The sequence below is a fragment of the Drechmeria coniospora genome, chromosome 03 (assembly GCF_001625195.1).
Source record: "Drechmeria coniospora strain ARSEF 6962 chromosome 03, whole genome shotgun sequence".
Classification (NCBI taxonomy): Eukaryota; Fungi; Ascomycota; class Sordariomycetes; order Hypocreales; family Ophiocordycipitaceae; genus Drechmeria; species Drechmeria coniospora.
In genome coordinates, this window is record NC_054391.1 from 7,862,988 (window position 1) to 7,890,579 (window position 27,592).

General features: G+C 34.6%; 4 protein-coding genes across 4 annotated transcripts; 3 read left to right on the plus strand and 1 right to left on the minus strand.

Annotated features, from left to right (window-relative positions):
- Nucleotides 1–20,035: 20,035 nt before the first annotated feature.
- DCS_07883 (uncharacterized protein) lies at nucleotides 20,036–21,322 on the plus strand (the record flags this gene model as incomplete). The annotated part of the gene is made up of 1 exon (XM_040805166.1): nucleotides 20,036–21,322. One exon carries the CDS (start codon nucleotides 20,036–20,038, stop codon nucleotides 21,320–21,322), a length of 1,287 nt encoding a protein of 428 aa, XP_040655270.1.
- A 452-nt stretch (nucleotides 21,323–21,774) lies between these two features.
- On the plus strand, nucleotides 21,775–22,701 carry DCS_07884 (uncharacterized protein; the record flags this gene model as incomplete). Its single annotated transcript, XM_040805167.1, has 1 exon — nucleotides 21,775–22,701. The coding sequence occupies one exon, from the start codon at nucleotides 21,775–21,777 to the stop codon at nucleotides 22,699–22,701; it is 927 nt and encodes a 308-aa protein (XP_040655271.1).
- Nucleotides 22,702–22,854: 153 nt separating this feature from the next.
- DCS_07885 (uncharacterized protein) lies at nucleotides 22,855–24,073 on the minus strand (the record flags this gene model as incomplete). Its single annotated transcript, XM_040805168.1, has 2 exons — nucleotides 22,855–23,088; nucleotides 23,147–24,073. 2 exons carry the CDS (start codon nucleotides 24,071–24,073, stop codon nucleotides 22,855–22,857), a joined length of 1,161 nt encoding a protein of 386 aa, XP_040655272.1.
- A 766-nt stretch (nucleotides 24,074–24,839) lies between these two features.
- DCS_07886 (tRNA ligase) lies at nucleotides 24,840–27,305 on the plus strand (the record flags this gene model as incomplete). Its single annotated transcript, XM_040805169.1, has 2 exons — nucleotides 24,840–26,984; nucleotides 27,063–27,305. 2 exons carry the CDS (start codon nucleotides 24,840–24,842, stop codon nucleotides 27,303–27,305), a joined length of 2,388 nt encoding a protein of 795 aa, XP_040655273.1.
- Between the last annotated feature and the right edge of the window lie 287 nt (nucleotides 27,306–27,592).

Here is a 27,592-nt window from a genome sequence, read left to right on the forward strand (position 1 = left end):
CCCTATACCGCGCCCTAGTCCACTGGACGGACTATACTATTCCAACGTAGGAGCTAATATCGGCTATTAAAGATACAGTTACCTAGGACAATTTCTTATGCAATAACCCAGTACCACTTAAGTTATAGCCTATTTCTCTGCAGTAGTAAAACTTAGCTCTAGGCATAGATACGGCCTAAGCCCTTACTCCTACTACTGCCCCGGCTAGGGTTTCGGTTCCCTAGAGCAAACGAATCCGCCCTAGGAGGAGGGCTCTTTACGCTACTTTAACTATTACAGTATCTATAACGCTTAGTCTCCCCCTAATGCCCTACGGTACGACCCGTAGGACCTATAGGTAGGCGATAAGGAACCCCTACCGCCTACCTACCTTCCCCATTACGTTATAACGCTAGAGCGTCCGATTTTATAAAGGCCGGCGCCTAAAGTAATCCCCTTGCGAGCAAGACCGAAGCCTATAAGCCTATTTAAAAAGCTACATTACAGGCGCCTTTTTTTTTTTTTTTTATTCATTACGCGCATGCAGCCCTAGGGGCTATAGCGCGGCGGCCTATAGGTCCCTTAGGGCCTAGAAGACCTAATAGGCCTACTAGACCCTTAGGGTCCTAAGGGCCCGCAGGAGCTAACTAGCTAACTAAACTAGCAGTAACGACTGGCTATTTATATTAAATCAGTAGAGCTTTCCCTCGCATTTCACGAATCTTAGTCCCTAGGCCTAGGCCTAGTACTATTCCTCTAGGTACCACTTTGCCGTACCGATATTAGTAGTAGTTAGGAACTCAAATAGAGCCTCCCTTCCTTGCCTAGTACTAAATAAAATCGGTAGGGTAAGCGGCTTACCCTGTAGGGCTTCCTTTAGGTCTTTCCGTTCCTTCCTATAAAAAGCTACATTACAGGCGCCTTAAGATATAGTACATTTACCCCTAGGTGCCCTCTATTACCCCTAGTGGTCCCTGTTGCCCCCGGTGCCCTCTATTACCCTAGGGGTCCCTGTTACCCCTAGTGCCTTCTGACGCCCTTTGGTGCCTTTGGGTACCCCCGGTGCCCTCTGTTACCCCCGGGGCCTTTTGTTACCCCTAGTAGTCTCTATTACCCCTAGTGCCCTCTATTACCCTAGGGGTCCCTGTTACCCCTAGTACCTTCTGACGCCCTCTAGTGCCTTCGGGTGCCCCCGGTGCCCTCTGTTACCCCCGGTACCTTTTGTTACCCCTAGTAGTCTCTATTGCCCCTGGTGCCCTCTATTACCCCAATAGTCCCTGTTACCCCTAGTGCCTTCTAACGCCCCCTAGTGCCTTCGGGTGCCCCTAGTACCCTCTATTACCCCTAGTGCCTTCTATTACCCCTAGTAGTCTCTATTGCCCCTAGTGCCCTCTATTACTTTAGTGGTCTCTATTACCCCTAGTGCCTTCTAATACCCTCTGGTACCTTTTAGTGCCCCCGGGTACCCTCTATTACCCCTAGTAGTCTCTGGGGCCTTCTGGCGCCCTTTAGTGCCTTCGGGTACCCCCGGTGCCCTTTGTTACCCCTGGTGCCTTTTGTTACCCCTAGTGGTCTCTGTTGCCTCCGGTGCTCTCTAGCGCCGCTAGTTAATCGAACCGACCCCCTCATATACCCACCGACTCTATTGGTGGCCCGGCTACGCTAGATACAGCTCGTTAGCCACTTTTGATTTTCCGCAAAATTTATTTATATAGCAAAACAAAAAAATCGACTTACGGCCACCAAACGCCCTCCCTCAACCTACCCTATACCTACCCTATACTCCAATTGTTAACCTACCTACCCTATACCCTAAGTTCAGCCTACCCTATACCTACCCTATACCCCCTATTTCTCCGACCCGCCTATACCCAAAGGAGGGGGGTATTGTAACGATATCGTATATCGTACTCTTCTTCTGGCCTACCCTATACTCTTCATTACGTAATGCGCGGACTACCTATGTATATAGCCCCTTCCTCCCCGCACTTACTGTTTTCCTTCTCTTTTCTTCCTCCTTAGTTAGAAAATTCTATAGTCTTTATACATACTGCCTTCCTGCTAGTCAGCATCGTAACAATTAAACCCTTAGCCTTAGCCTAAATACTTATCCCTAAGGTATATAGAATTATAGCTTATTATAAATATTATTAAATATAGTAGCCTTCCTTCTTATAGTAAATATATATACTAACTACTTTATACTTATTTTCTTTTTTTTATATAATTTATTTTACTTATTATTAAGGCCTACTTTAGCTTTAGTTTATTTTTATTATTAGCCTAATTATAGCTATTTTAAGCCTAACTATAGCTCTAAAGCTTATTATATTAACCCTTAATATTAAAGTATTACTATTCTTATTAAGTTAGGGGGTTACTTTAACTATCCTTTAGCTAGGTCTACCTTAGTTCTTAATTTTATTCTCTATATATTATAATTCTATTTTAAATATAATTTATTTATATATATTAATTACCTTATTATAGTTATTTATTATAGTCCCTTATTAAAGAATATAGTCCTTTATTCTTTTAGTTAGCTTAATATAAAGCTTTATAAGTTTTACTTTATTAAGTTAATATATTCTTTCTATTAGTATAAGCTTTTCTTTAAAGTATATAAGGAATACTAAAAGTAACTTTAATATCCTTTACTTAATATCTTTTAGTTTAATAATTACTAATTATTAATAGTAAGGGTTACTATAAGTTAATTTAAGGTATATTAAGAATTAAAATAAGTTATAACTAATACAAAAGCCTTCCTTAAAGTATATTATAACTTATTACTAAACTTTAGCTAAAAGGTTTTATTAAATAAAAATCTATTAGTTTTAGGTAGACCTAATAAAGTTCCTATTTACCTAAAGCTTATAGTTTATATAGAACTTCTAGGCTATAAAAGTACCCTTATTACTATTATATAAGTCCTTAACTAAAATTAGTTTATATTTAATATAGGCCTATAGTATACCTAACTTATCCCTAGTCCGTTCCTATTAGGAGTTAATTATTAAGGTATTTATTAGTTAGGCCAATAAGTACTTTAAGTCTTACTATACCTATTACTACTTATTCTTTTATAGAGCTAATATTTAAATAATATATATTTTTATATAAGTATATATTTAGCTAAACTTTATATAGACTTTTGCTATAAAATCCTTTATAACTTACAAAAAGTTAATTTCTTTAGGCTTCCCTTTAATTATTTTAACTTATAATAGTTAGGTTTTTCCTTTCTCCTAACTAATATAAGTAAAGTCTTTTAAGTATTATAAAGTTACTAGGTAATTACTTTAGGACTCTTAATAATATTTATTAAAAGACTTAAAGGAGGAAAAACTACTTAATAACTAGGGCTTTTAGTTATATATATACTTTTTAGTAAGTCCCTCAGTTCCCTTTATTCTTATATATTAAGCTAATCCTAATACTATAATAGTAATAAGTTATAATATACTTTAAGGAAAGTACCTATATTAATTATAACTTATTTTAATTCCTAATATACCTTAAATTAGCTTATACTAATAGGAAAAATATATTAATTTAATAAGGTAAAACTTATAAAGCTTTATATTAAACTAACTAAAAGAATAAAAAATTATATTCTTAATAGGGAACGATAATAAATAACTATAATAAGGTAGTTAATATATATAAATAAATTATATTTAAAATATAATTATAATATATAAAGAATAAAATTAAAAACTAAAGTAGGTTTAGCTAAAAAATAGTAAAAATAACCCTTTAACTTAATAAGAATAATAATACCTTAATATTAAGGGTTAATATAATAAGCTTTAGGGCTATAATTAGGCCTAAAGTAGTTATAATTAAGCTAATAATAAAAATAAATTAAGGCTAAAGTAAGCCCTAATAATAAGTAAAATAAGTTATATAAAAAGAAAGAAATAAGTATAAGGTAGTTAGTATATATATATACTATAAAAAGGGAGGCTATTATATTTAATAATACCTATAATAAGCTATAATTCTATATATATTAGAAATAAGTATTTAGGCTACTTAAAGGAAAAAGTATATTAGTAAAAAACTAAAGACTAAAGGAAAAAAAAAGTACCTTTAAGCTAAGTTTTATATAAAGGTATAAAGGGTTTATAGGTAAGTAAATTATAAGGAACTAAGGGAATTAGGAAATTAAGTTTAAAAAAATTATACTAAGAATAAATAAATTACTCTTTCTTATTACTATACTTATAAATTCTATAAGATTCCTTAATATTTAAATTAATAATAGCTATAATTACTATAGGGCTATTAGTAAAAGAATAGCCTAATACCTATAACTTAAGTTTATTCCTTTTTTAATAAAATAATTACTTTAAATAGCTATTATAATATTTTAATAAAATATAAGTAATACTCTTACCTACTTTATAATAATTAATATAATTTATATAATAATTAATATAAATAGCTAAAAAAGCCTAATACTCCTATATATTATCTTAAGCTTAAGTTAAAATACTATATTAGGCCTACTATAAATAGAATACTAAAGGGTTACCTTAAATATAATAAATTAAACTCTTATAATTAAAGTAATAAGTAACTAAATTATATAAGTAAATAATATTTATCCTCTTAATAGGTCCTAAGAGGTATACTTTATATTAATATAAACCTTTTTATAAAAGTAATAAGAAATATTAATAGTAATAAGCTTATAAAAATAGTAATAAAATTATAAAAAATAGTACTATAAGTACTTAAAAGTATAAATATAATAGTAATAGCCCTACCTATACTTTTAGTAGCCCTTTAAAACTATATTAATCTCTTTAATAAGGAATAAGCCTTAGGCCTATTATTATACTAAGGCTTTTAGAACTACTATATTTAACTATAATAAAATAATAAGGAAGAAATACTATAGTTACCTTAGGGCCTACTATATAATATACTATAAGATTAACTACTTAAAGTCTATAAATAAATTATAGACCTATTAAATAAGGAATAAATATAAATAAGCTTATTAATAGTAATAGTATTAATATTACTTACTAAAAAAAAATAAAGAATAAAGGCTATATATAAACTATTAAGCCTTAAATAAAATTATATAATAGGATTACTACTTACTTCTATTAGTTCAAGAAATACTTTACTTACTTTTAAAGGTATATTAGTTTACTAAACTAAATATATAAGTAGCTTTTTATAAATTATATATAGTATTAGGAAATAAACTACTTATAATATTTTATATATAATTTAGTCTATTTAAATAGTTAGTTTACCCTTTTAGTTTAGCTAAAGTATTAGCTTTATTCTAAAAATATATTAATAGGGTATTATAGAATAAATTAAGAAAGTAAATTATAGCCTACTTAAATAATATTTTAATTTATTCCTTAGAATTAAAGGCTAATTACTTTACTAAAGTTAGGGAAATCCTTAAGTAACTTTAGGTAGTTAGCTTATACCTTAATTTTAATAAGTATATATTTATAATAATAAAAGTTAAATACTTAGGGTTTATTATTTAAGTAGGTATTAAGGTTAGGCTTAATTTAGTAAAAATTACTATAATTTTAATAAGTATATATTTATAATAATAAAAGTTAAATACTTAGGGTTTATTATTTAAGTAGGTATTAAGGTTAGGCTTAATTTAGTAAAAATTACTATAATTTAAAAGTAATAACTACTTACTAAGGTAAAAGGGATTTAAATCTTCCTAGGTTTTATAAACTTTTACTATAAATTTATTTTTAATTTTATAAGCCTTATAAAACTACTTATAACCCTTATAAGTAAGGGTATATTATTTTACTAAAAACCTAAAGAAAATATAGCCTTTTAATTCCTTAAGTATACCTTTTTATTATATTTAATCTTAATATAATAGGACTTAAATAAAAAGACTTTAGTTAAAACTAATTACTTAAGTAAGGTATTAAGTAGATACCTTTTATAAATTAATAGTAAGGGGGTCCTATAGTTAGTAACTTACTATTTAACTAAACTTATACTAGTAGAAAGGAATTATATAATTTATAATAAGGAACTTTTAGTAGTTATTAATAACCTTAAGGTATAGTTAGTAAACCTATAAGGTATTATAGAACTATTTATTATTTTAATAGACTATAAGAACCTTAAATATTTTACTAAATTATAGGAAATATTAAAATAGTAAGTATCGTAAGTGGAAGTCCTTATAAACTTTGATTACTTACTATAGTATAGATTAAGCTTATAAGTATAACGGCTAAATATACTTTTATATTAGGAATAAAATAAGGAAGATATACTATACTTAGGATAAATACTTTAATTAGTATTAATCTTTATACTATTGGAGGTACCTAAAGGCTAACTTATATAAAAAGGCCCTAATACTTAGAATATAGTAATTATAAATATAGGAATAAATTAAACCTAAGCTAGCTATAAGTACTAAGTACCTAAGATATAATAGCTATAGATATAGAAATAAACTAAATATATTTAGAGATAAAAAGGAAATAAAGAGCTACTAATATATTTTAACTATTTTTAATAATATAGGGTTAAACTAAAAGGAAAATACTATTTCTATAAAATATACTAATTAATTCATTACTCTTTCTAAAACCTTACCTATAGGAATTATAGAATTAAGTATTATAAAATAATATAATATATAAAGTTTAATAATAAATAGTTATAATAAGTATATATAAATTCCTAGTAAAAGTATAATTAAAAGAATAAATAACTAACTATACTATTAGTACCTATAGTATAATATACTATAGGGGATACCTATAGTTACTAGCCTAAGAACTACTTATAATATAAATAATATAATAGGTATATAAATTACTTATTATTAAGTTACTTTAGTTAAAATAAAATATTCTAAGTACTTTAGTAGGACTTTTACTAATATAGTATATTATAGGATATAATATAATATATTTAAAATTATTACTATTACTAAAGCTATAAGAGCTATTTATTAAGATAGGAACTCTTATAATTAATTCTATTACTAAATTAGTATTAAAAGTAAATATTAATTAACTTTATAACTAATCTATTAATATAAAATAATAAGGACTACTAATTCTTAATAATTATTATAGACTACTTTTTTAAGTTTATTTAACTAAAGATAATAATTATAATAAGTATAAAGGCTTATATAAAATAGTTTAAGACTTACTAATAGTAATTTAGGGGTTTCCTTATATAAATTATAATAAATTAAAAATTAAACTAACTTAGTAAGTTCTAAATATTCCTATACTCCCTTATAAGTATAAAATAACTCTTATTAACCTTATATTACCCTTAAATAAATAGGGGTATAAAGAGGGTAAATTAAGAAATTTAAGCTACCCTATAGATTTTAATTTTATTTAAATAATTTAACTAACCGGCCTACCTAACTACTTACTAACTTACTTTAAATAATAGGAAGTCTTTAGTTATAGGAGTTAGTCTAAATAAGCTATTATTAGGCTATAAAATTAATATAATACCTAAGGTAAAGGATAACTAAGTAAGTATAATAATACTAAAAGGAAGGGTTATTATATTCCTATAATACCTAAGGGAAGAAATAAAAATTATATAAGTAGTTATTACTTTTATATAATAATACTTATATAAGTTAGTAATAGCTTTAAGTTACTTAGTAGAAAAGTTCTAAGTAGATAATAAGGTCTAGCTTAGCCTTAGGTATATTAAAACTAATAAGCTATATAGAAAGCTAAATTAAATAGCTTTTAAGTTTATAGTACTAATAGTACTAATACTACTTATAGTAATACTAAATATTCCTTAGGGCTTATACTTTACCTTTTATATAGACCTTATAAAAAGAATAGTAAATAACCCCTTACTTAATTAAATAGTATAAGATTTAAAACTAAGCCTACTATTAATTTAATATAAGAATAGGACCTTATAAAAAATACTAAGTTAAATATATTTTAATAATAAAGGGAGCCTAAGGCTAAAGGGAATAATATAATACCTTTATAAAATAGCTAAATTATAAATAACTAATCTAAGAACTAATAGAGGCCCTTATATAAATAAAAGCCCTAAAGGAACTTATATAGTAATAGGGGGATCCCTATATAAATAGTAGAGTATAGGTAAGCTATAAAATAAAATTTAAAATTTAAATATACTAAAGGAAAAAACTAACCCTAGAGCGGCCCTAATAAGGACCTAACCTAATATTATTATAAATATATACTAGCTATACTACTTAAACTTATTAGTTTCCTTTAAACCCTTTTTACTTTTATTTTTATTTTTATTCTCCTTAGTATCCTCCTTAGGAAGGGTCTTAAAACTATTTATTATAGTACTTAGGTAAGGGTAAAATATAACTAGGGGGGGTAGGAGTATAAAATAAAGGTACTAAGTAATATAAGTAATATAAAGAATAAAAGTAATAAGGTAGTATAATAAAGTTATATTACCTAGATAAAATAAGTATAACCTATTATTATTATAAGTAATATAAGGGGTAAAGGGGGTAGAATAGTATAATAAAAAGGAACTATTTATATAAGACTTATATAACTTATAGATATTTTAGTATATTTTAGCTAAAGTAGCTATTAATTTAGTACTAATACCCTTTTGTATTTATTAATAGTAAATAAAACTATATATATTACTCTAAATACCTATTAGGGCCTAGGCTATACTTTAGGTAAATATACTAAGCTATATACTATTAGTATAGCTACTAACCTAAGTTAGGGTTAAAGCGTTAGCAGTAAGGATAAAAGTATAGTTTAGGTTATTATTACTAATAGTAATAGGAGGGGAAATAATACTTAGTATAGGGGTAAGGGTATAGGTAGGACGTATAGGGGTAGGCTTTATTTTAGCTAAAGCTAAGGTATAGGCCTAAACTTAACGCAAGGCTAGAAATTTAAGTTAGAGGATAGTATAAGTACTTAGTATAAATCTAACCTTAGGGTAGGCCTTAACTAAAATATAAATATTATACTAAGTATAAGTATAAAGGTTATATAGGGTATAATATAGCTAAAGGTATATAATAAATAAATATAGTACCTAAATATATTTAGTATATATATATATATATATAATAACTAGTACTACGGCCTAATATAAAGTTATTATAGCTATTAGTAATAAGGTAATTAATATAGGGGAGGTATATTCCTTATACCTTTTCTAAAGGAATAAACTCCTTATTAAAGGAATTACCCTTTACTAAAAAGTCGCTTAAGGTATAATAATAGTCCGACTTATTAGTATTATAGCTATAATATAGGCCTAAACTATATTTAAAGGAAGGGGGGGGAGTACCTATAGTAGTAAATATAATAATAGTAATAGTAGTAATAAAAAGGTAAATAAATCCTCTATAAGGAAGGAGTAATAGTAATAAAAGTAAAATTAATAATTCTTATTAATACTAACTTATTAACTAATAGTATAAAGAATAACTTTAATAAGGAAGTAGTAACTTACCTTATAGGGAGGAATAATAATAATAAAGAAATAAGTATAATAAAAGGTAGTAAAGGAATTAATAATAAATTATATAGTAAGAAGCTAAAGAAATAAGTAGGTATAATAATTAAAGGAGAAAGAAATAATAAAGTATAATAGGAAGGGAATAAAGAGGTTAATATAAAGGGAGTAGTAAGGGGGAAAAGTAAAGTAATACTAAGCGCTTTAAGTACCTAAGGAGTACTTAAGGAAAGGCTAAGGTAAGGTAGAGTTAGTTACCTTAAGTAATTAGTAAACTCCTAATAGGGGATAATATAAGGAGGAGGCTATATATATTAAGTACTTAATAAATACCTAAAAATTTTTTTAAGGGAAGCTATAAATTAAAAAGCTAGCCTAAGGAAGGGTAGTTTAGCTATAGCTATAGCTAGACTTTACTTTAAATAGGTAAAGCAAAATAGTATATTATAGTATTAGGCTTAGCCTAATATAGGAGAATAAAGGGAACTAAGGGACCTATTAAGAGGAATATATATAACTAAAAGCCCAAATTACTAAGTAGTTTTCCCTCCTTTAAGTCTTTTAATAAATATTATTAAGAGTCCTAAAGCAGTTACCTAGTAACTCCTTAATACTTATACTCTAATATTTACTTTATTATTATAAGGCTAAGTATATAAGTAAAGCCTAAATAAATAGGAAGGTAAGGTAGCCCTAGGAGTAAAGTATACTTTAGCTATAAGAGAATTATAAGTATAAAAGCTTAAAAGGAATTAAACTTTAGTCTTAAATATTACTCGATTTTTTAAAAAAGGCTTACTTACTTACTTAATTATCTTTAAACTAGCCTACTTATTATAGTTATAGTATATATATTATATACTTTAGTATATAACTCTATTATATAATATAGCTTTATTAAGTAAAGCTTAATCTTATAATATATCCCTTACTTTTTTGGATTTTTCTAATAGTCCTATAAGTACTATATTATTATAGTATTAGGCTTAGCCCGATATAGGAGAACGAAGGGAACTAAGGGACCTACTAGGAGGAATACATATAACTAAAAGCCCTAGTTATTAAGTAGTTTTCCCTCCTTTAAGTCTTTTAATAAATATTATTAAAAGTCCTAGAGCAGTTACCTAGCGACTTTATAATATTTAAAAGACTTTACTTATACTAGCTAGGAGGAAGGAAAAGCCTAACTATTATAAGTTAAAATAGATAAGGGGAAACCTAAAGAAATTAACCTTTAGTAAGTTATAGAGGACTTTATAATAAAAGTCTATATAAAGTTTAGCTAAATATATACCTAAATAGAAATATACTCTATTTAAATTTTAGCTCTATAGAAGAATAAGTAGTAATAGGTATAATAGGACCTAGGGTACTCGTTAGCCTAGCTAATAGATACCTTAACAATTAACCCTTAGTAGGAACGGACTAGGGATAAGTTAGGTATACTATAGGCCTATATTAAATATAAACTAATTTTAGTTAGGGACCTATATAATAGTAATAAGGGTACCTTTATAGCCTAGAAGTTCTATATAGACTGTAAGCTCTAGGTAGATAGGGACTTTATTAAGTCCGCCTAAGACTAATAGATCTTTATTTAGTAAAACCTTTTAACTAAAGTCTAGTAATAAGTTATAATATACTTTAAGGAAGGCTCCTGTATCGGTTATAACCCGTTCTAATTTCTAATATACCTTAAATTAGCTTATAGTAACTCTTACTGCTAATAACTAATAGTTATTAAACTAAAGGATATTAAGTAAAGGATATTAAAATTATTCCTAGCGTTCCTTATATATTTTAAAGAAAAGCTTATACTAATAGGAGGGATATATTAGCTTAGTAAGGTAAAACTTATAAAACTCTATATTAAACTAACTAAGAGAATAAGAGACTATATCCTTTAGCAGGGGACTATAATAAATAACTATAATAAGGTAGTTAATATATATAAATAAATTATATTTAAAATAGAATTGCAATATATAAAGAATAAAATTAAGAACTAAAGCGGGCCTAGCTAAGGGATAGCTAGAGTAACCCCTTAACCCAATAAGAACAGTAATACCCTAATATTAGGGGTTAATACGGTAGGCTCTAGGGCTACGGCTAGGCCTAGAGTAGCTATAACTAAACTAATAATAAAAACAAACTAAGGCTAAGGCGGGCCCTAACAGTAGGTAAAATAGGTTATATAGGAAGAAAGAGATAAGTATAGGGTAGTTAGTATATATATCTACTATAGGGAGGGAGGCTACTATATCTAATAATACCTATAATAAGCTATAATCCTATATACCCTAGGGATAAGTATTTAGGCCGCTTAGGGAAAAGAATATATTTATAAGGAATTAAAGACTAAGAAAAAAAAGGAAAATAAAGCGCCTTTAAGCTAAGTCTTATATAAAGGCATAAAGGGTTTATAAGTAAGCAGACTATAAGGAACTAAGGGAATTAAAATATTAAGTTTAAAAAAATTATACTAAGAATAAATAAATTACCCTTTCTTATTACTATACTTATAAATTCTATAAGATTCCTTAATATTTAAATTAATAGTAACTATAACTACTATAGGGCTATTAGTAAAAGGATAGCCTAATACCTATAACTTAAGCTTATTCCTCTTCTAATAAAACGGTTACTCTAAATAGCTATTATAACTTTTCGGTAAAATATAAGTAATACCCTTACCTACCCTATAATAACTAATATAGTCTATATAATAATTAATATAAATAGCTAAAAGAGCCTAATACTCCTATATATTATCCTAAGCCTAAGTCGAAATACTATACTAAATCTACTATAGATAGAATACTAATAGGTTACCCTAAACGCAATAGATCGGACCCTTATAATTAGGGCAGTAGGTAACTAAATTATATAAGTAAATAATATCCGCCCTCCTAATAGGTCCTAAAAGGTATACCTTACGCTAGTATAAACCTTTTTATAAAAACAATAAGGAGTACTAATAGTAATAAGCTTATAAGAAATAGTAATAAAACTATAAGAAATAGTACTATAAGTACCTAAAAGTATAAATATAATAGTAATAGCCCTACCTACTTTTCTAGTAGCCCTCTAGGACTATACTAATCTCTTCGATAAGGAATAGGCCTTAGGCCTACTACTATACTAGGGTTCCTAAAACTACTATATCTAACTACAATAAAATAATAAGGGAGAAGTACTATAGCTACCCTAAGGCCTACTATACAATTTACTATAAGACTAACTACTTAAAGTCTATAAATAGATTATAGACTTACTAAATAAGGAATAAATATAAGTAAGTTTATTAGTAGTAGTAGTACTAATACTACTTACTAAAAAAGAAAACGAAAAATAAAAGCTATATATAGACTACTAAGCCCTAAATAAAATTATATAATAGGATTACTACCTACTCCCGCTAGTTAAAGAAATACTATACTTACTCTTAGGGGTATACTAGTTTACTAAACTAAATATATAAGTAGTATTCTATAAGTTATATATAGCGCTAGGAGATAAACCGCTTATAGTATTCTATATATAATTTAGTCTATTTAAATAGTTAGTCTACCCTTTCGGTCTAGCTAAAGTATTAGCTTTATTCTAAAAATATATTAATAAGGTATTATAGGATAAATTAAGGGAGTAAGTTATAGCCTATTTAAATAATATTCTAATTTATACCTCCGGATTAAAGGCTAACTACCTTACTAAAGTTAGGGAAATCCTTAAGTAGCTTTAGGTAGCCGGTCTATACCTAAATCTTAATAAGTATATATTTATAATAATAAAAGTTAAATACCTTAGGTTTATTATCTAAGTAGGTATCAAGGTTAGGCCTAACCTAATAAAAATTACTATAATTTAAGAATAATAACTACCTACTAAGGTAAGGGGGATTAGGAGCTTTTTAGGTTTTATAAACTTTTACTATATATTTATTTCTAATTTTATAAGCCTTATAGAACTACTTATAGCCCTTATAGAAAGGGGTATACTATTTCGCTAAGGACCTAAAGAAAATATAGCCTTCCAATCCCTTAAGTAGGCCTTTTCATTATACCTAATCCTAGTATAATAAGACCTAAATAGGAAGACTCTTATTAAGACTAATTACTTAAGTAAGGTACTAGGCAGATACCTCTTATAAATTAATAGTAAGGGGGTCCTATAACTAATAGCCTACTACTTAACTAAACTTATACTAATAAAAAGGAATTATATAATCTATAATAAGGAACTCCTAGTAATTATTAGCTACCTTAAGGTATAGTTAGTAAACCTATAAGGTATTATAGAACTATTTACTATTCTAACGGACTATAAGAACCTTAAATACTTTACTAAACTATAGGAGATATTAAAACAATAGGTACAATAGGTAAAAGTCCTTATAAACTTTAATTACTTACTATAGTATAAACTAAGCTTATAAGTATAACGGCCGAATGCACTCTTATATTAGGAATAGGATAAGGAAAATATACTATACCTAGGATAAATACTTTAGCTAGTATTAATCTCTATACTATAAAAGGCGCCTAAAGGCTAACCCGTATAAGAAGGTCCTAACGCCTAAGATACCTAGGATATAGTAATTATAAATATAGGAATAAATCGGATAAATATAAGGACAAACCGGGCCTAGGCCGGCTATAAAGTACTAAGCGCTTAAAATATAATAGCTATAAATATAAGGGTAGACTAAGCCTATTTAGAGATAGAAGGGGAATAAAAAGCTATTAATATATTCTAACTACTCTTAGTAAAATAGGAATAAATAGGAAAGGAAATACTATTTCTATAGAATATACTAACTAACTAATTACTCTTCCTAAAACCCTACCTATAGGAATTATAGGACTAAGTATTATAAAATAATATAATATATAAAGCCTAATAATAAGTAATTACAATAGGTATATAGAAATTCCTAGTAAAAGTAAAGACAAAAGAATAAATAGCTAATTATACTATTAGTACCTATAGTATAATATACTATAAGGAATACCTATAGTTATTAGCCTAAGAACTACTAATAATATAAATAATATAATAGGTATACAAATTACCTATATTAGGCTACCTAAGTTAAAACGGAATATTTTAGGTACTTTAGCGGAACTTCTACTAAAATAATATATTATAGGATATAGTACGGTATATTTAGAATTACTACTGCTACTAAAGCTATAAGAGCTATCTATAGAGATAGGAACTCCTATAACTAATTCCCCTACTAAACTGTTATTAAAAGTAAATATTAATCGATTTTATAACTAACCTACTAATATAAAACGATAAGGACCCCTAATTCTTAATAGTTATTATAAACTACCTCTTTAAGTTTATTTAACTAAAGGTAATAACTATAATAAGTATAGAGGCTTATACGGAACGGTTTAAGACCTATTAGTAGTAATTTAAGGGTTTTCCTACTTAAATTATAACGGATTGAGGATTAAACTAGCTTAGTAAGTTCTAGATATTCCTATATACCCTTATTAGTATAGAATAACTCTTATTAACTTTATACTACCCCTAAATAAATAGGGGTACTAAGAGGGTAAATTAGGAAATTTAAGCTACCCTATGGATCCTAATCTTATTTAAGCAATTTAACTAGCTAACCTACCTAACCGCCTACTAGCTTACCTTAAATAATAAGGAGTTTTTAGTTATAGGAGTTAGCCTAAATAAACTACTATTAGGCTACAAAATCGGTATAATACCTAGGGTAAAGGATAACTAAGTAAGTATAATAATACTAAAAGGGAGGGCTATTACTTTCCTATAATACCTAAGGGAAGGAATAGAAATTATATAAGCGGCTATTACCTTTATATAATAATACTTATATAAGTTAGTAGTAGCTATAGGTTGCCTAGCAAAAAAGTTCTAGGTAGGTAATAAGGTTTAGCTTAACCTTAGATATATTAAAACTAATAGGCTGTATAGGAAGCTAAACTAAGTAGCTTTTAAGTTTATAGTACTAATAGTACTAATACTACTTACAGTAATACTAAATATTCCTTAGGGCTTATACCTAACTTTCTATATAAACCTTATCGAAAGGGTAGTAAATAACCCCTTACCTAGTTAGGTAGTATGGGATTTAGTATAACGCGCGGATCGGTTAACAACAGTTAGGTAAGTAAGTAAGCCTCCTTTTAGAAATCGAGTAGTATTTAAGACTAAAGCTTAGCCCTTCTCGAGTTTTCGGGCTTATATTCCTTTTATAGCCGGGGCGTACCTTAGGCTACCCTACCTTCCTATCTACCCGGGCTTTACCTATACGCCCCTGTCTACTCGGGCTTTACCCGTACGCCTAGCCTTATATTTAGAGCTAGGCCTACTACTAGTCTAAGACAAGGACGGTACTTTATAAGAGGAATACTAAGTTAAACGCATCCTTATAATAAGGGGGGCCTAAGGCTAAGGGGGATAACGCAATACCCTTATAAAATAGCTAGGTTATAAATAACTAACCTAGGAACTAATAAAGGCTTTAGTATAAACGGAAGCCCTAAAGGAATTTATATAGTAATAGGGGGATCCCTATATAAATAGTAAAGTATAAGTAAGCTATAAAATAAAATGTAAAATTTTAACTATACCGAAAGAAAAAACTAACCCTAAAGCGCCCCTAATAAGGGCCCGACCTAATACTACTACTATAGATATATACTAGCTATACTACTTAGACTTATTGGTCTTTATATCCTTTTTACTCTTATCCTTCTTAATATCCTCCTTAGGGAGGGTCTTAAAACTATTCGTTATAATACTTAGGTAGGGGTAGAATATAACTAAGGGGGGTAGGGGTAGAGGTATAAAACGAAGGTACTAGGTAACTTAAGTAATATAAAGGGCGGAGGCAATAGGGTAGAGTAATAAAAACATACTGTCTACGTAAGATAAGCGCAACCTACTACTATTACAGGCAATACGAGGAGTAAAGGGGGTAGAATAGTATACTAAGGGGGAACTACCTACATAAGACTTACGTAACTTATAGATATTATAGTATATCTCGGCTAAGGTAGCTACTAACTTAGTACTAATACCCTCCTATGCTTACTAATAGCGGGTAAGGCTATACATATTACTCTAGATATCCGTTAGGGCCTAAGCTACGCCCTAGGCAAATATACTAAGCTATATACTCAGTATAGTACTAGTACGGCTACCCGCTTAAGTTAGGGTTAAGGTATTAGCAGTAAGGATAAGGGTACAATTCGGATTATTATTATTATTAGTAGCAGTAGGGGGAAAGGCAATACCTAGTATAGGGGTAAGGGTATAGGTAGGGCGCATAAGGGCAGGCTCTAGCTTAGCTAGAGCTAGGGTACAGGCCTAAACCCGGCCTAGGGCTAGAAATTTAGGTAAGAGGACGGTATAAGCGCCCAGTACAATTCCGACCTTAGGGCGGGCCTTAACCAGAATATAAACATTACGCTAAGCATAAGTACAAAGGTTATATAAAGCGCAATACAGCTAAAGGCATACAGCAAATAAATACAATACCTAAACGCATTTAGCATATATATATACATACATACAGTAACTAGTACTACAGCCCAGCATACAGTCGTTACGGCTACTAGTAATAAGGCGGTTAATATAAGGGAGGTATATTCTATATACCTCCTCCAGAGGTATAAACTCCTTATCGGAGGAATTACCCTCTACTAAGTATTCGCCTAGGGTACAGTAATAGTCCGACTTATTGGTATAATAGCTATAATGTAGGCCTAAACCGCATCCAGGGGGGGGGGGGAGGAGTACCTATAGCAATAGATATAATAGCAATAGTAATAGTAACGAAAAGGTAAATAAGTCCTCTATAAGAGAGGAGTAATAATAGTAAAAAAGGGATTAATAGTTCCTATTATTACTAGCTTATTAGCTAATAGCCCAAAGGATATATAGAACGGACCTAATAAGGAAGTAATAACCTACCTTACGGGGGAGGAATAATAGTAATAAAGGAGTAGGTATAATAGGAGGTAGTAAAGGAATTAATAATAATTATATAGTAAGAAGCTAGAAAATAAGTAAGTATAATAGTTAAAGGAAGAAGAATAATAAAGTATAATAGGAGGGGAACGAAAAGGGTAATATAAAGGAAGTAGCAAAAGGGAAAAGCAAGGTAACGCTAGGCGCCTTAGGTACCCGGTAAGTACCTAAAGAATACCTAAGGAGGGGATAGAACAAAATAGAATTAGTTACCCTAGGTAACCAGTAAACTCTAAACAAGGGACAATATAAGGAAAAGATAGTATACACTAAGTACTTAACGAATACCCTAAAAAAAAAAAAAAAAAAAAATTCAAGAGAGCTACAGATTAAGAAAACTAGCCTTAGGAAGGGTAGTTTAGCTACGGCTATAGCTAGACCTTACTTTAAATAAGTAGAGCAAGATAGTATATTATAGTATCGGGCTTAGCCTAATACAGAAGAACAAAGGGAACTAAGGAACCTACTAAAAGGAATACATATAACTAAAAGCCCTAGTTATTAGGTAGTTTTCCCTCCTTTAAGTCTTTTAATAAACATTATTAAGAGTCCTAAAGCAGTCGCCTAGCAACTCCGTAATATATATATTTATAGTAGCACCTTATAGTATTATAGTAATATGTATAATAATAAAGTACTTTAATTAACTTATTTTATAAGTTTTACTAAAATAATATATAAGTTTATTACTTATTTTTTATCTAAAGGTAGTTATTAAATATAGTATATTAATACTTTTATAACTAAAGTTTTACTATAGCTTTACTATACTACCTATTTATATTTCTATTAAAATACTAGTATTTATACTAGTAAGACTACCTAAATAGGATACTATTCTATTATTACTAGTAGTACTACTATTAGTAAAGATACTGTACTATACTGTAAGTATTAGTAAGTATACCGAGTTAACTAATAGTATATAACATACTACTTCTCCGAACTACTACTTAGAACGACTAACGGTAGTACTACTACCGGCCAACTTACTACTACAATACAACTTGTATACGTAGTAGCCAGTTAACTACAGGAGCTAATTAATCAGAATAACAATTGCCGCTCTCCTAGTCGCTACTAGCTATTGCTAGCCTACAGTACTACTACGGGTAATTATACTATTGTACGACCGAAACGGCAATTAAACTATTATGCAACTAAATAGGCAATTAAACTATTGTACGACCAAACGGGCGATTAAACTATAGTATAACTGCGCAGCTACAATCTAGACCTATACAGTACTACTCTATAGGCATAAATAGCCGTACTTCCCTTGCACTTTAGGTAGAAGAATAATTGCATTTATTTATATATTTCGGTACTACTAATTGTATACTCTTGCCTAGTTACTAACTGGTACCCCTTATACTGTTACTAATAGCTTAATTAATTCCTTAGTCCGTGCAATATACTTTTACTACCCCCTCCTCTTATACATACAAATTGCAAGAATTTCTTATATATTTATTTTATTATAAGTAAGTTATATTTTCTTCTCTTCTTTTTTTATAATTACTATTACTTATAACTAATTACTTATATTAATAAGTTTATACTTACTTTTTCTTATAATACTATTATATTTATTACTATTAATACTTTTCCCTCCCTCCCTAATAATAATAATAGCCTTAAATATAGCTATACCTTAAGTAAGTTATTTATTATAGAGTTACTAAATAACTACTTTAGAACTCTTAATAATATTTATTATAAGACTTAAAGAAGGAAAAACTACTTAATAGTTAGGGCTTTTAGTTTATATACGTTCCTTTAGTAGGTCTATTAGTCCCTTTATCTTATATCCTATATTAGGCTAAGCCTAATACTATAATAACTTATTATTATACTATTATATTTCTTTTTAGATATAGCTTTTTATTTTATTACAATACTTTACTATAGTATTGAGCTAAGCCCAATTATGTAATATAAGACAAGGGGAGATAATAAACCTACCTAAGGGGTATATATAGAAAAGGAAGTCCTTATAGATAGGTAGTCTTTCCTTTTTTAAGTTTTTTATAAACATTATTAAGATAATTAAAATAACTACCTAGTAACTCCGTATTATACTATACTTATACTCTTTATTACTACTCTATAGCTATTTAGTTATATCTCTATGTATTATAAGAATTATAACTATATTTTAAAAGTATTATAATATTTATAGATATAGTTAAGTTATAGTTCTACTTAAATACATATTTAAGTTACTTATATAGTAAATATATATATAGTAATAAAATGTAATACTAGGCAAAAATTGTACTTTTCAATATAATTCTGAATTATAGGTACTGTATTAAAACTTGTATTCCTTAAACTATGGGCATGTATTTAATGCCTACAATAAACTATTGAGGATGGAAATTATCATCTCCAGCACAATGCCCAAGCCATAAACGCATACCGCAATTACATGTTCATTCAATAGGGATAAGGTCACTATTTATCACTACCCACAGCATCTTAATACCCATTCGCTCTACAACAAGCACAAAATCGACGAGTTAGTCATACCAGCAGCATCATGGCCGAGACTCTCGTGGATCTACTCAACCTCCGTGTAGTGGAAGACGAAAAAACAACATTGGCGTATCTGTCGTATCTAGCTGAGCAGTCCGCCGACGTCCTGAACTTATCGGAGCCTCAACGTCTTGCCCAAGCCTCGCAGTCTCTGCTGCTATGCGTGCAGTCACTGTCCAAGCGTTCGTTTAAACCTGTTGTCGAGTCATCTTCCTGCCTTAGCTCCCTGCGGCAAACATTACCTGTCCTCGCGCAGCGGGCGACAGAGCTGAGCCAATCCGTCCCTCGGCTTGACCAAGAGGCCGAAAGTTTCTCGACTACATTCAGCAAGGTTAGCGAGGGTACGGTGGTCGCCCGTAGGAAGCAGGCCCTCCTCCTACTGCATAACGCGGAGCGCCTGGTTGATGTTATGGAACTCCCCCCCCTACTTGGCTCGGCTGTCAAAACGAACCCCGTTAGCTATTCGTCTACCCTCGATCTGTACGCCCACGTCCGCCGCCTTGCCTCATTCTATCCCTCGTCCAAACTAGTCGCATGCGTGTTGGCCGAGGCTGATACGGCTATCCGGCAGATGGCTACCGACCTCGTTGTTGCCTTAAAAGCTCCGAATCTCAAGCTCGCCGCTGGTCTTCGCACGGTCGGTTGGCTTAAACGCATTGTGCCTGACCTGGTCTCTAAACCCCCCTCGGAAGATGTTCTACTCGCCCTGTTCCTCGTCTGTCGCCTGATGACACTATTGAACACGCTCGCGGCCCTGGAACCTCTACGTGAGTTAGCAGACCAGGAACGGCTCCGTCTGAAGGGAGCAGCGCATGCGTTGAGTGGCGGCCAACAAACGGAGCGCTACCTCAGACGCTTCATAGAGATATTCCGCGAGCACAGTTTCAACATCGTTTCCATGTCCAAAAGCGTTGATAACAGCTTTAATACGCCACCTGTTACCAAGAACGATGATATGCTCACTCTACTCCCGTTAGCTTTGTCTGCTTTTCCGCTGCATCTGGTTGGTCTGTTGCTTGAGACGCTAGATAATCATCTTCCAACCATCAGAGATCAGGCGTCTCGTGATAGTATCGTTACCCAAGTCCTCTACTGCGCCGGAAGTTTGGGAAGACTCGGCGCTGACTTCAGCATGCTGCTTGCTACGGCCAATGTCAACGAGTGGGTGGATGTTGTCAAGCGCCATCGGTTGCTGGCCGGGAGGCTTGAATCTGTTATTGGCGACTACCGTAACCACCAGCACGCCATGACCTCCGTTTCTATAACTGCCAACCCCATTAATCAAGCCTGACAATGTTGTGCACTCCAACATGATTATTAGCAAGAACTTGATGCTGTGTGGCCCTGCTCAGAATGAGACCTTACTACATGGTGCAGAGCAATTTAAGCGTACGACGCCTTACGTACAGTAATGTAAGTACTGTACTGTACCGTACATGTGGCGCAGGTGGGTGATTACCAATACAAGTCCTAATTGCTACAAATTCGTCCTGCCGCCAATCGGCACGACAGAGCAAACCCCATGTTCTCCGACCCAAGCAAGACCAGGCAACTTAACATTCATCGTTTTGGATCTGTCATATCAAAAGCACCAGCAGCATGCTCGTGGTGTACCAGCCACTGATATCCCCATGACACGAATAGCTCGCCAACAATGAGCGAGACGCAAACTCAAGTCCGCGCCACATCAGGTATGGCTAGCGTCCGTTAAAACAAACCAAGCCCAGGGCACCAGAAATGAACATGGAGAGCACTCCCTCACTATTGCCCACAGCACATCATTTTGTTTCTGGTCTTGGCTCTGGCGTTGCTTCGGCTGTCCTCCTGCAGCCGCTTGACCTCTTGAAGACCCGAGTGCAACAGCCAGGCCGCCCGTCGCTCCTGGCTTGTTTGCGGGATGTGCAGAAGTCCACAAACCCGATTCGAGCCTTGTGGAGAGGTACAGTGCCCTCTGCATTACGGACCGGCTTCGGCTCTGCATTATACTTTACCTCGCTCAGTAAAATTCGTCAATGTTTCCACCAAGTGGACGTTCATGAGAGCCGGACGCTACGCCGGAGCAGCTCATCCGTCCTTCCCACCTTGACAAACTCGGCAAACTTGATATCCGGAGCAGCGGCCAGGACATTTTCCGGCTTGGTTCTCATGCCCCTTACCGTGATCAAAGTTCGATTTGAATCTAATATCTATTCGTATTCATCCACCTGGGCCGCGGCTCTCGATATTCGACGCGTGTATGGCTTCCAGGGTTTCTTCGCAGGCTTTGGCGCCACTTGCCTTCGAGATGCTCCTTACGCTGGTCTGTATGTACTACTTTACGACGTTCTCAAGACCCGACTTGCCATTGTGGCATCATCCCATCGTTCGCACGAGTCCGAGCAGGGTTCAATGCAAGGGTGGCTAGCTAGTTCGGTCAACTTTAACGCCGCGATCATTGCGGGGGCTGCTTGCTCTGTCATCTCAAATCCGTTCGACGCAATCAAGACGCGAATACAGCTGCAGCCACGGCGGTATCGCAATGCTTGGAAGGCTAGCTATATGATGGTGATCGAGGATGGTTTTTTATCTCTTTGGAACGGGCTAGCCTTGCGAATGTGTCGTAAGGCCCTCAGCTCAGCATTGGCTTGGACGTTATATGAGGAATTCATCCGCAAGTCGGTTGGGGCGTAAAGATGTTGTAGTATCAGCTGTCATACCAGCAATCAGACGATAAAAATGTTTGAACAACAGAAATCAACATATGCGGGCGAAAACTCAGGCTAGGATGTCATGTAATAGACAGTAGGGTTGTGATAGGCCCTCAGTCAAGTCAGATTGGCGAAGTCATGCGGGCCGGCCACCGGCGAGATACATAAGAAGGCCAGGTGACTTGCTCCTCTTACGGTCGCTTTTCTTGCGGACCCATTCAAACTCGGGCTCGAGGTGGCGGTGCTTCTTGTCCTCAAACAGCAGCATACCACCGCCGCTGCGCCTCTCGCGAACGATCTTGGTATGTTTCCAAAATTGATCCTGTTCCCATTCAGGTACCCATCTCTTGACTAATATATACTCCGGATCCTGCACAGCTCCAGGTCAGAAGAAATGAAAAAGATGTTTCAGGCTGATATTTGCTTACTGGATCGAAGTCAAAATCGACGCGGAATGTCCTCAAGGTTTCAATGGATAAATGCCGGCGGGCCATGCGAGTATACGTAGGTCGGACGCCTGGCTCCATGGTGGACCCATAACCTGTTGATTTGTTGATGATGGCAGCAATTGTCGTCTCATCTAGACCGGAATTAAGGAGGTCGTCCTGTAGCCGACGCTTATATTCCTTATCGTTCTCTTCTTTCTGCATCGCTTCCTTGGCGATGCGCTTGGCCTCATGCTTCTTGTATCGCTCAACGGCTTCAGTGGCCTCCTTCTCACGGAGTTTCTTCTCTTGGGCAGCGTGCTCTTCTTCTTGAAGACGCTTCAACTCAAGCTCCTTCTTGATTCGCGCCTCCTCGTCCGCGAGAGCCTGGCGCTTTTTCATGTCATCAAGTTCGCGCTTAGCTCGACGAAGTTCTCCCTCGTCGCGATACTCCTTTGCCAAGCGACGCTCTTCTTTGTCGTGAGAATACACAAGCCGTAACTGTTCAAGCTCACGACGAGCATGCTCCGACTCCCAGTCCTCTCGCGTCCTGAAGGCTGACGAGCGCGAGCGCGAGCGTGGGTCAGGGCTGTGGCCGTGACAGACAGGGTGCCCGCGATGACCGCTTACCGCTTCGTCGTCTGACGAGCAATCGTTGTAAATACGATTATTGATGATCACGGGGTTGGCGGGGGTCAGAACAGGGGCGACAAGGGGAGGGCTAGCCCGGCGGGTTCGTGAGCGGGACCGAGAACGAGCCATTACAGTTGTGTGTCGTTCCGGAATGAAATAGCTAGGCCCCGTGGCGCCGACGCCTTGGTAACTTCGGGGACGCGGCTGGCTCTGAACATAGCTGATGGGATAGGGAGTGTAGCCACGGTGGCGGACGTGAATGTCAACGTCATCTTCGTCATGATAGTAATTGGCCATAATTCTCCTGCGGCGGCGGTGAAAGTGGAGGTTCTACAGTTCACTGACTATCGCTTGGTGTATCCAGCCGAACAGTGAGAATTGACGAAGGGTGGGGGATCGAAGCCACTTTATTGTTAGTACTTAAAAAACTTTGCATTATTTTTAATGCGTCGCCTCAAGCTGGCTGGTGGCCATGTGTACAGATGAGTGAAGATAGTACCAGAATGGGTGAGGGGAGACGCCGGACTACTGGTGGTGAAGGGAACAGTTCTTCGGACTGGCCTAGAAGGAAATGGAACTAATTACCCCTTGTTCAGGGCTGGAGTAATAACTGAAGGTATTGGTGTAGGTAATACTAACTAACGGCGCTTATAAACGGAGATGTGTGGAGTAACATGAACTGTAAAAAGTAGTCCAATCAATTGGCCGGACCAAATTTGGATTGCAGGGGGACCCTCTCTTGCGGTGGTGGACTTGGCGGGTGACTGATGTACTTACATGTACTTAAGCCCCCCTCACCCACTTGTCCTGGAATTGAACCAACCGCTTATCTACTTACAGTACAACTACTCCGTACATGTACTACTGTACCTACCAATCGACGTGTTACGTTTATTTTTCTCCACAGGGATTGCTCCGGCGATTTGTTGCGGCTTTGTTTTAGCGCCAGGTTGTATTTAGCGCGACAATGGCCAAAAATATCACGTCGTGTCTTGGAACAGGCAGTCTTCCTATTTGAGCTTGCTCACCTTTTTCAGGCTGGTAGTCGCCCATACTCCAGGTCATGGCCACCCCTATCATGCCTCAGAACACTCAAGAAGTGGCTCAAGTGCTGGATGTTCTCGAGGAAGCTCGCAAAGAGAAGAAGAAGGGCGCCTTTTCAGTGAAGAAAACCACATTTATCGTCAAGCATTCCAGACGAGGCATCCAGGTGGAATCTTGGAGGCTTCAAGACTGGGACTATAAGCGGCCGGATCTGCCCACATATGCCCGTGGCTTCTTCACAACGAAAATACCAGACAAGAAACCCGAGATTGCCATCCGTGGTTACGATAAGTTCTTCAATGTCGGGGAAGTGAGGGAGACGCACTGGGAAAGCATATCCGCAATGACCCAACCTCCCTATGAGTTAACACTGAAGGAAAACGGCTGCATTATTTTCATATCCGGCCTTGAGGATGAGACCCTGCTCGTCTGTAGCAAGCACTCCACTGGCGACCGTTCGGATGTCGAGATTAGCCATGCCCGCGCCGGAGAGGACTGGCTTGCAAAACAACTTGCGATGATTGGTAAAACCAAAGGCGAGCTTGCCAGCGAGCTTCACCGGCGCAACGCAACCGCCGTCGCTGAACTTTGCGATGACTCTTTTGAGGAACATGTTCTTGCGTATAGTCCTGAAAGGGCTGGCCTATATCTACACGGCGTTAACCTCAACCTCCCCGAGTTCACAACTTACCCCAGCTCAGCCGTTCAGGAGTTTGCAGATCAATGGGGCTTCCATAAGACAGGCTTGATTATCATGAACGATATTGGGAATGTCAAGGCATTTCTTGAGGAGAAAGCTCAGTCCGGTGCATACGACGGCCGTGATGTTGAGGGCTTTGTCATACGCTGCAAGATGAGTTCTAGCCCAGGCTCAACTCCCTATCGAGATTGGTTTTTTAAGTACAAGTTTGAAGAGCCGTATCTCATGTATCGCCTGTGGCGAGAATGCACAAAAGCACTCATCGCCGGCAGGCAGCCGAAGTTCAAGAAGCACGTAGCTATCACTCAGGAGTACTTGATTTACGCTCAAAAGCGCCTGGCATCGGACCCTCTGTTAGGTCAGTTGTACAACCAGAATCATGGTATCATTGGACTGCGCGACGATTTTTTAAAGTTCAAGAACCTCAACGGGGCAGACGCTGCCAGCATGGGCGAGTGCAGCCCTGTTGTCATGGCAGAGGTTGCCAGGGACTTAATCATATGCCCTGTTGCTACAATCGGTTGCGGCAAGACTACCATTGCCCTCGCCTTAACACGTCTGTTTGGATGGGGTCACGTTCAGAATGATGATATTTCCGGGAAAGGGCGCCCTCCTCGGTTTACCAGGGCTGTTCTCGACCAGCTGAAACAATATGCTGCTGTCTTCGCCGACCGAAACAACGCGCAGAGACATGAGCGAAAACAGATTATTGCAGACGTTAAGTTGCAGTGCAGAACCGTCAAATTGGTCTGCCTCAATTTCCGTCATGATGAAGAGCACATTAATGAGATCCGCAAGATCACGCAGGAGAGAGTTATAGCTCGGGGCGATAATCATCAGACCATTCACGCAGAATCAAACCGAGATAAGTACATTGGGGTTATGGAAGGGTTCATCAACCGCTTCGAGCCATGCAACACCGGTGTGCCACCGGACGACGGCTTCGACGTGGTGATAAACTTGAATCCTACTGCATCGAGCCGAGCGAACCTTGAAACAGTGGTGAGACAGCTGCACCTGTATTTCCCCAATGTCGTTAAGGAGGTCCCATCTGCAAATGAGCTTTATGCCGCCATGGAGGTGGCATTGGCATACAAACCCAACTTTCACCACTCCATTCCTGATCGGTCGAACAAGAAGACTGGTTTACCCCAGCAAGCCACATTGCATACGACACAGCCGAGAGCGAAGAAAAGGCAGCTGCAGTATCTGGCCGTCGATATCCCTACAGCCACCATCAATGCACTTCTTGAAGATACCTTTCAAGGAAGTCAGACAGAATCATCGCAATTTTATAACCGATTGAGGCAGACCAGGAGGGTACAGGAGAAATTCCATGTGACACTCATGCATCGTGCCATGTCCCAGAAGTACCCGAAGCTATGGACACGGTATGCACATCTCCACGAAGCAGCTGGAGGTGGAGATGAGAAGCTTGGCCAGTGTGAGCTGTTGCTTGAAAGGGTAGGTCATACATGGATGCGTCTTGCCCTCGGGTATCTGGATAATTGGAAACACTAATGCTACTTTCTTCACGTGTAGGTTGTATTTGACGATCGCGTGATGGCTATCGTCGTGCGCCTCATTGATTCAGAACACATTTGGGAATGCGCAAACGACGTTGCTCATATTACAGTGGGGACGCGCGATGATTTCGTGAAGCCGAAGGAAAGCAACATTCTGCTTGGAAAATGGCTCAAGGGTGGTGTCACGGAAGGTAGTATTGGGGAATGGGTATTTCAGAACCCGCCAACGATCCAGGGCGATGTTAGAGGTGTGCTATAAAGAATGCTAGTTGGACCAGAGGAATGGAGTAATATAAGTAGTTAGTTGACCAAGTTGACATCTTACCGTTCAATTATTGGTCTCAACGTAGTGGAACAAGAAACTAGTGAATCGTGGCAATGGGCATCAAGAATTACCTTGGCGATATACTAGTAATATATATGTATTGATTGACTAACTAATAACTACCTCATGATTAGTTAGTAGTAACTAATAAGTTGATTTAGTATACTATCAATATAATAATAGTAGTAGTAGTAGTAGTAGTAGTAGTAGTAGTAGTAGTA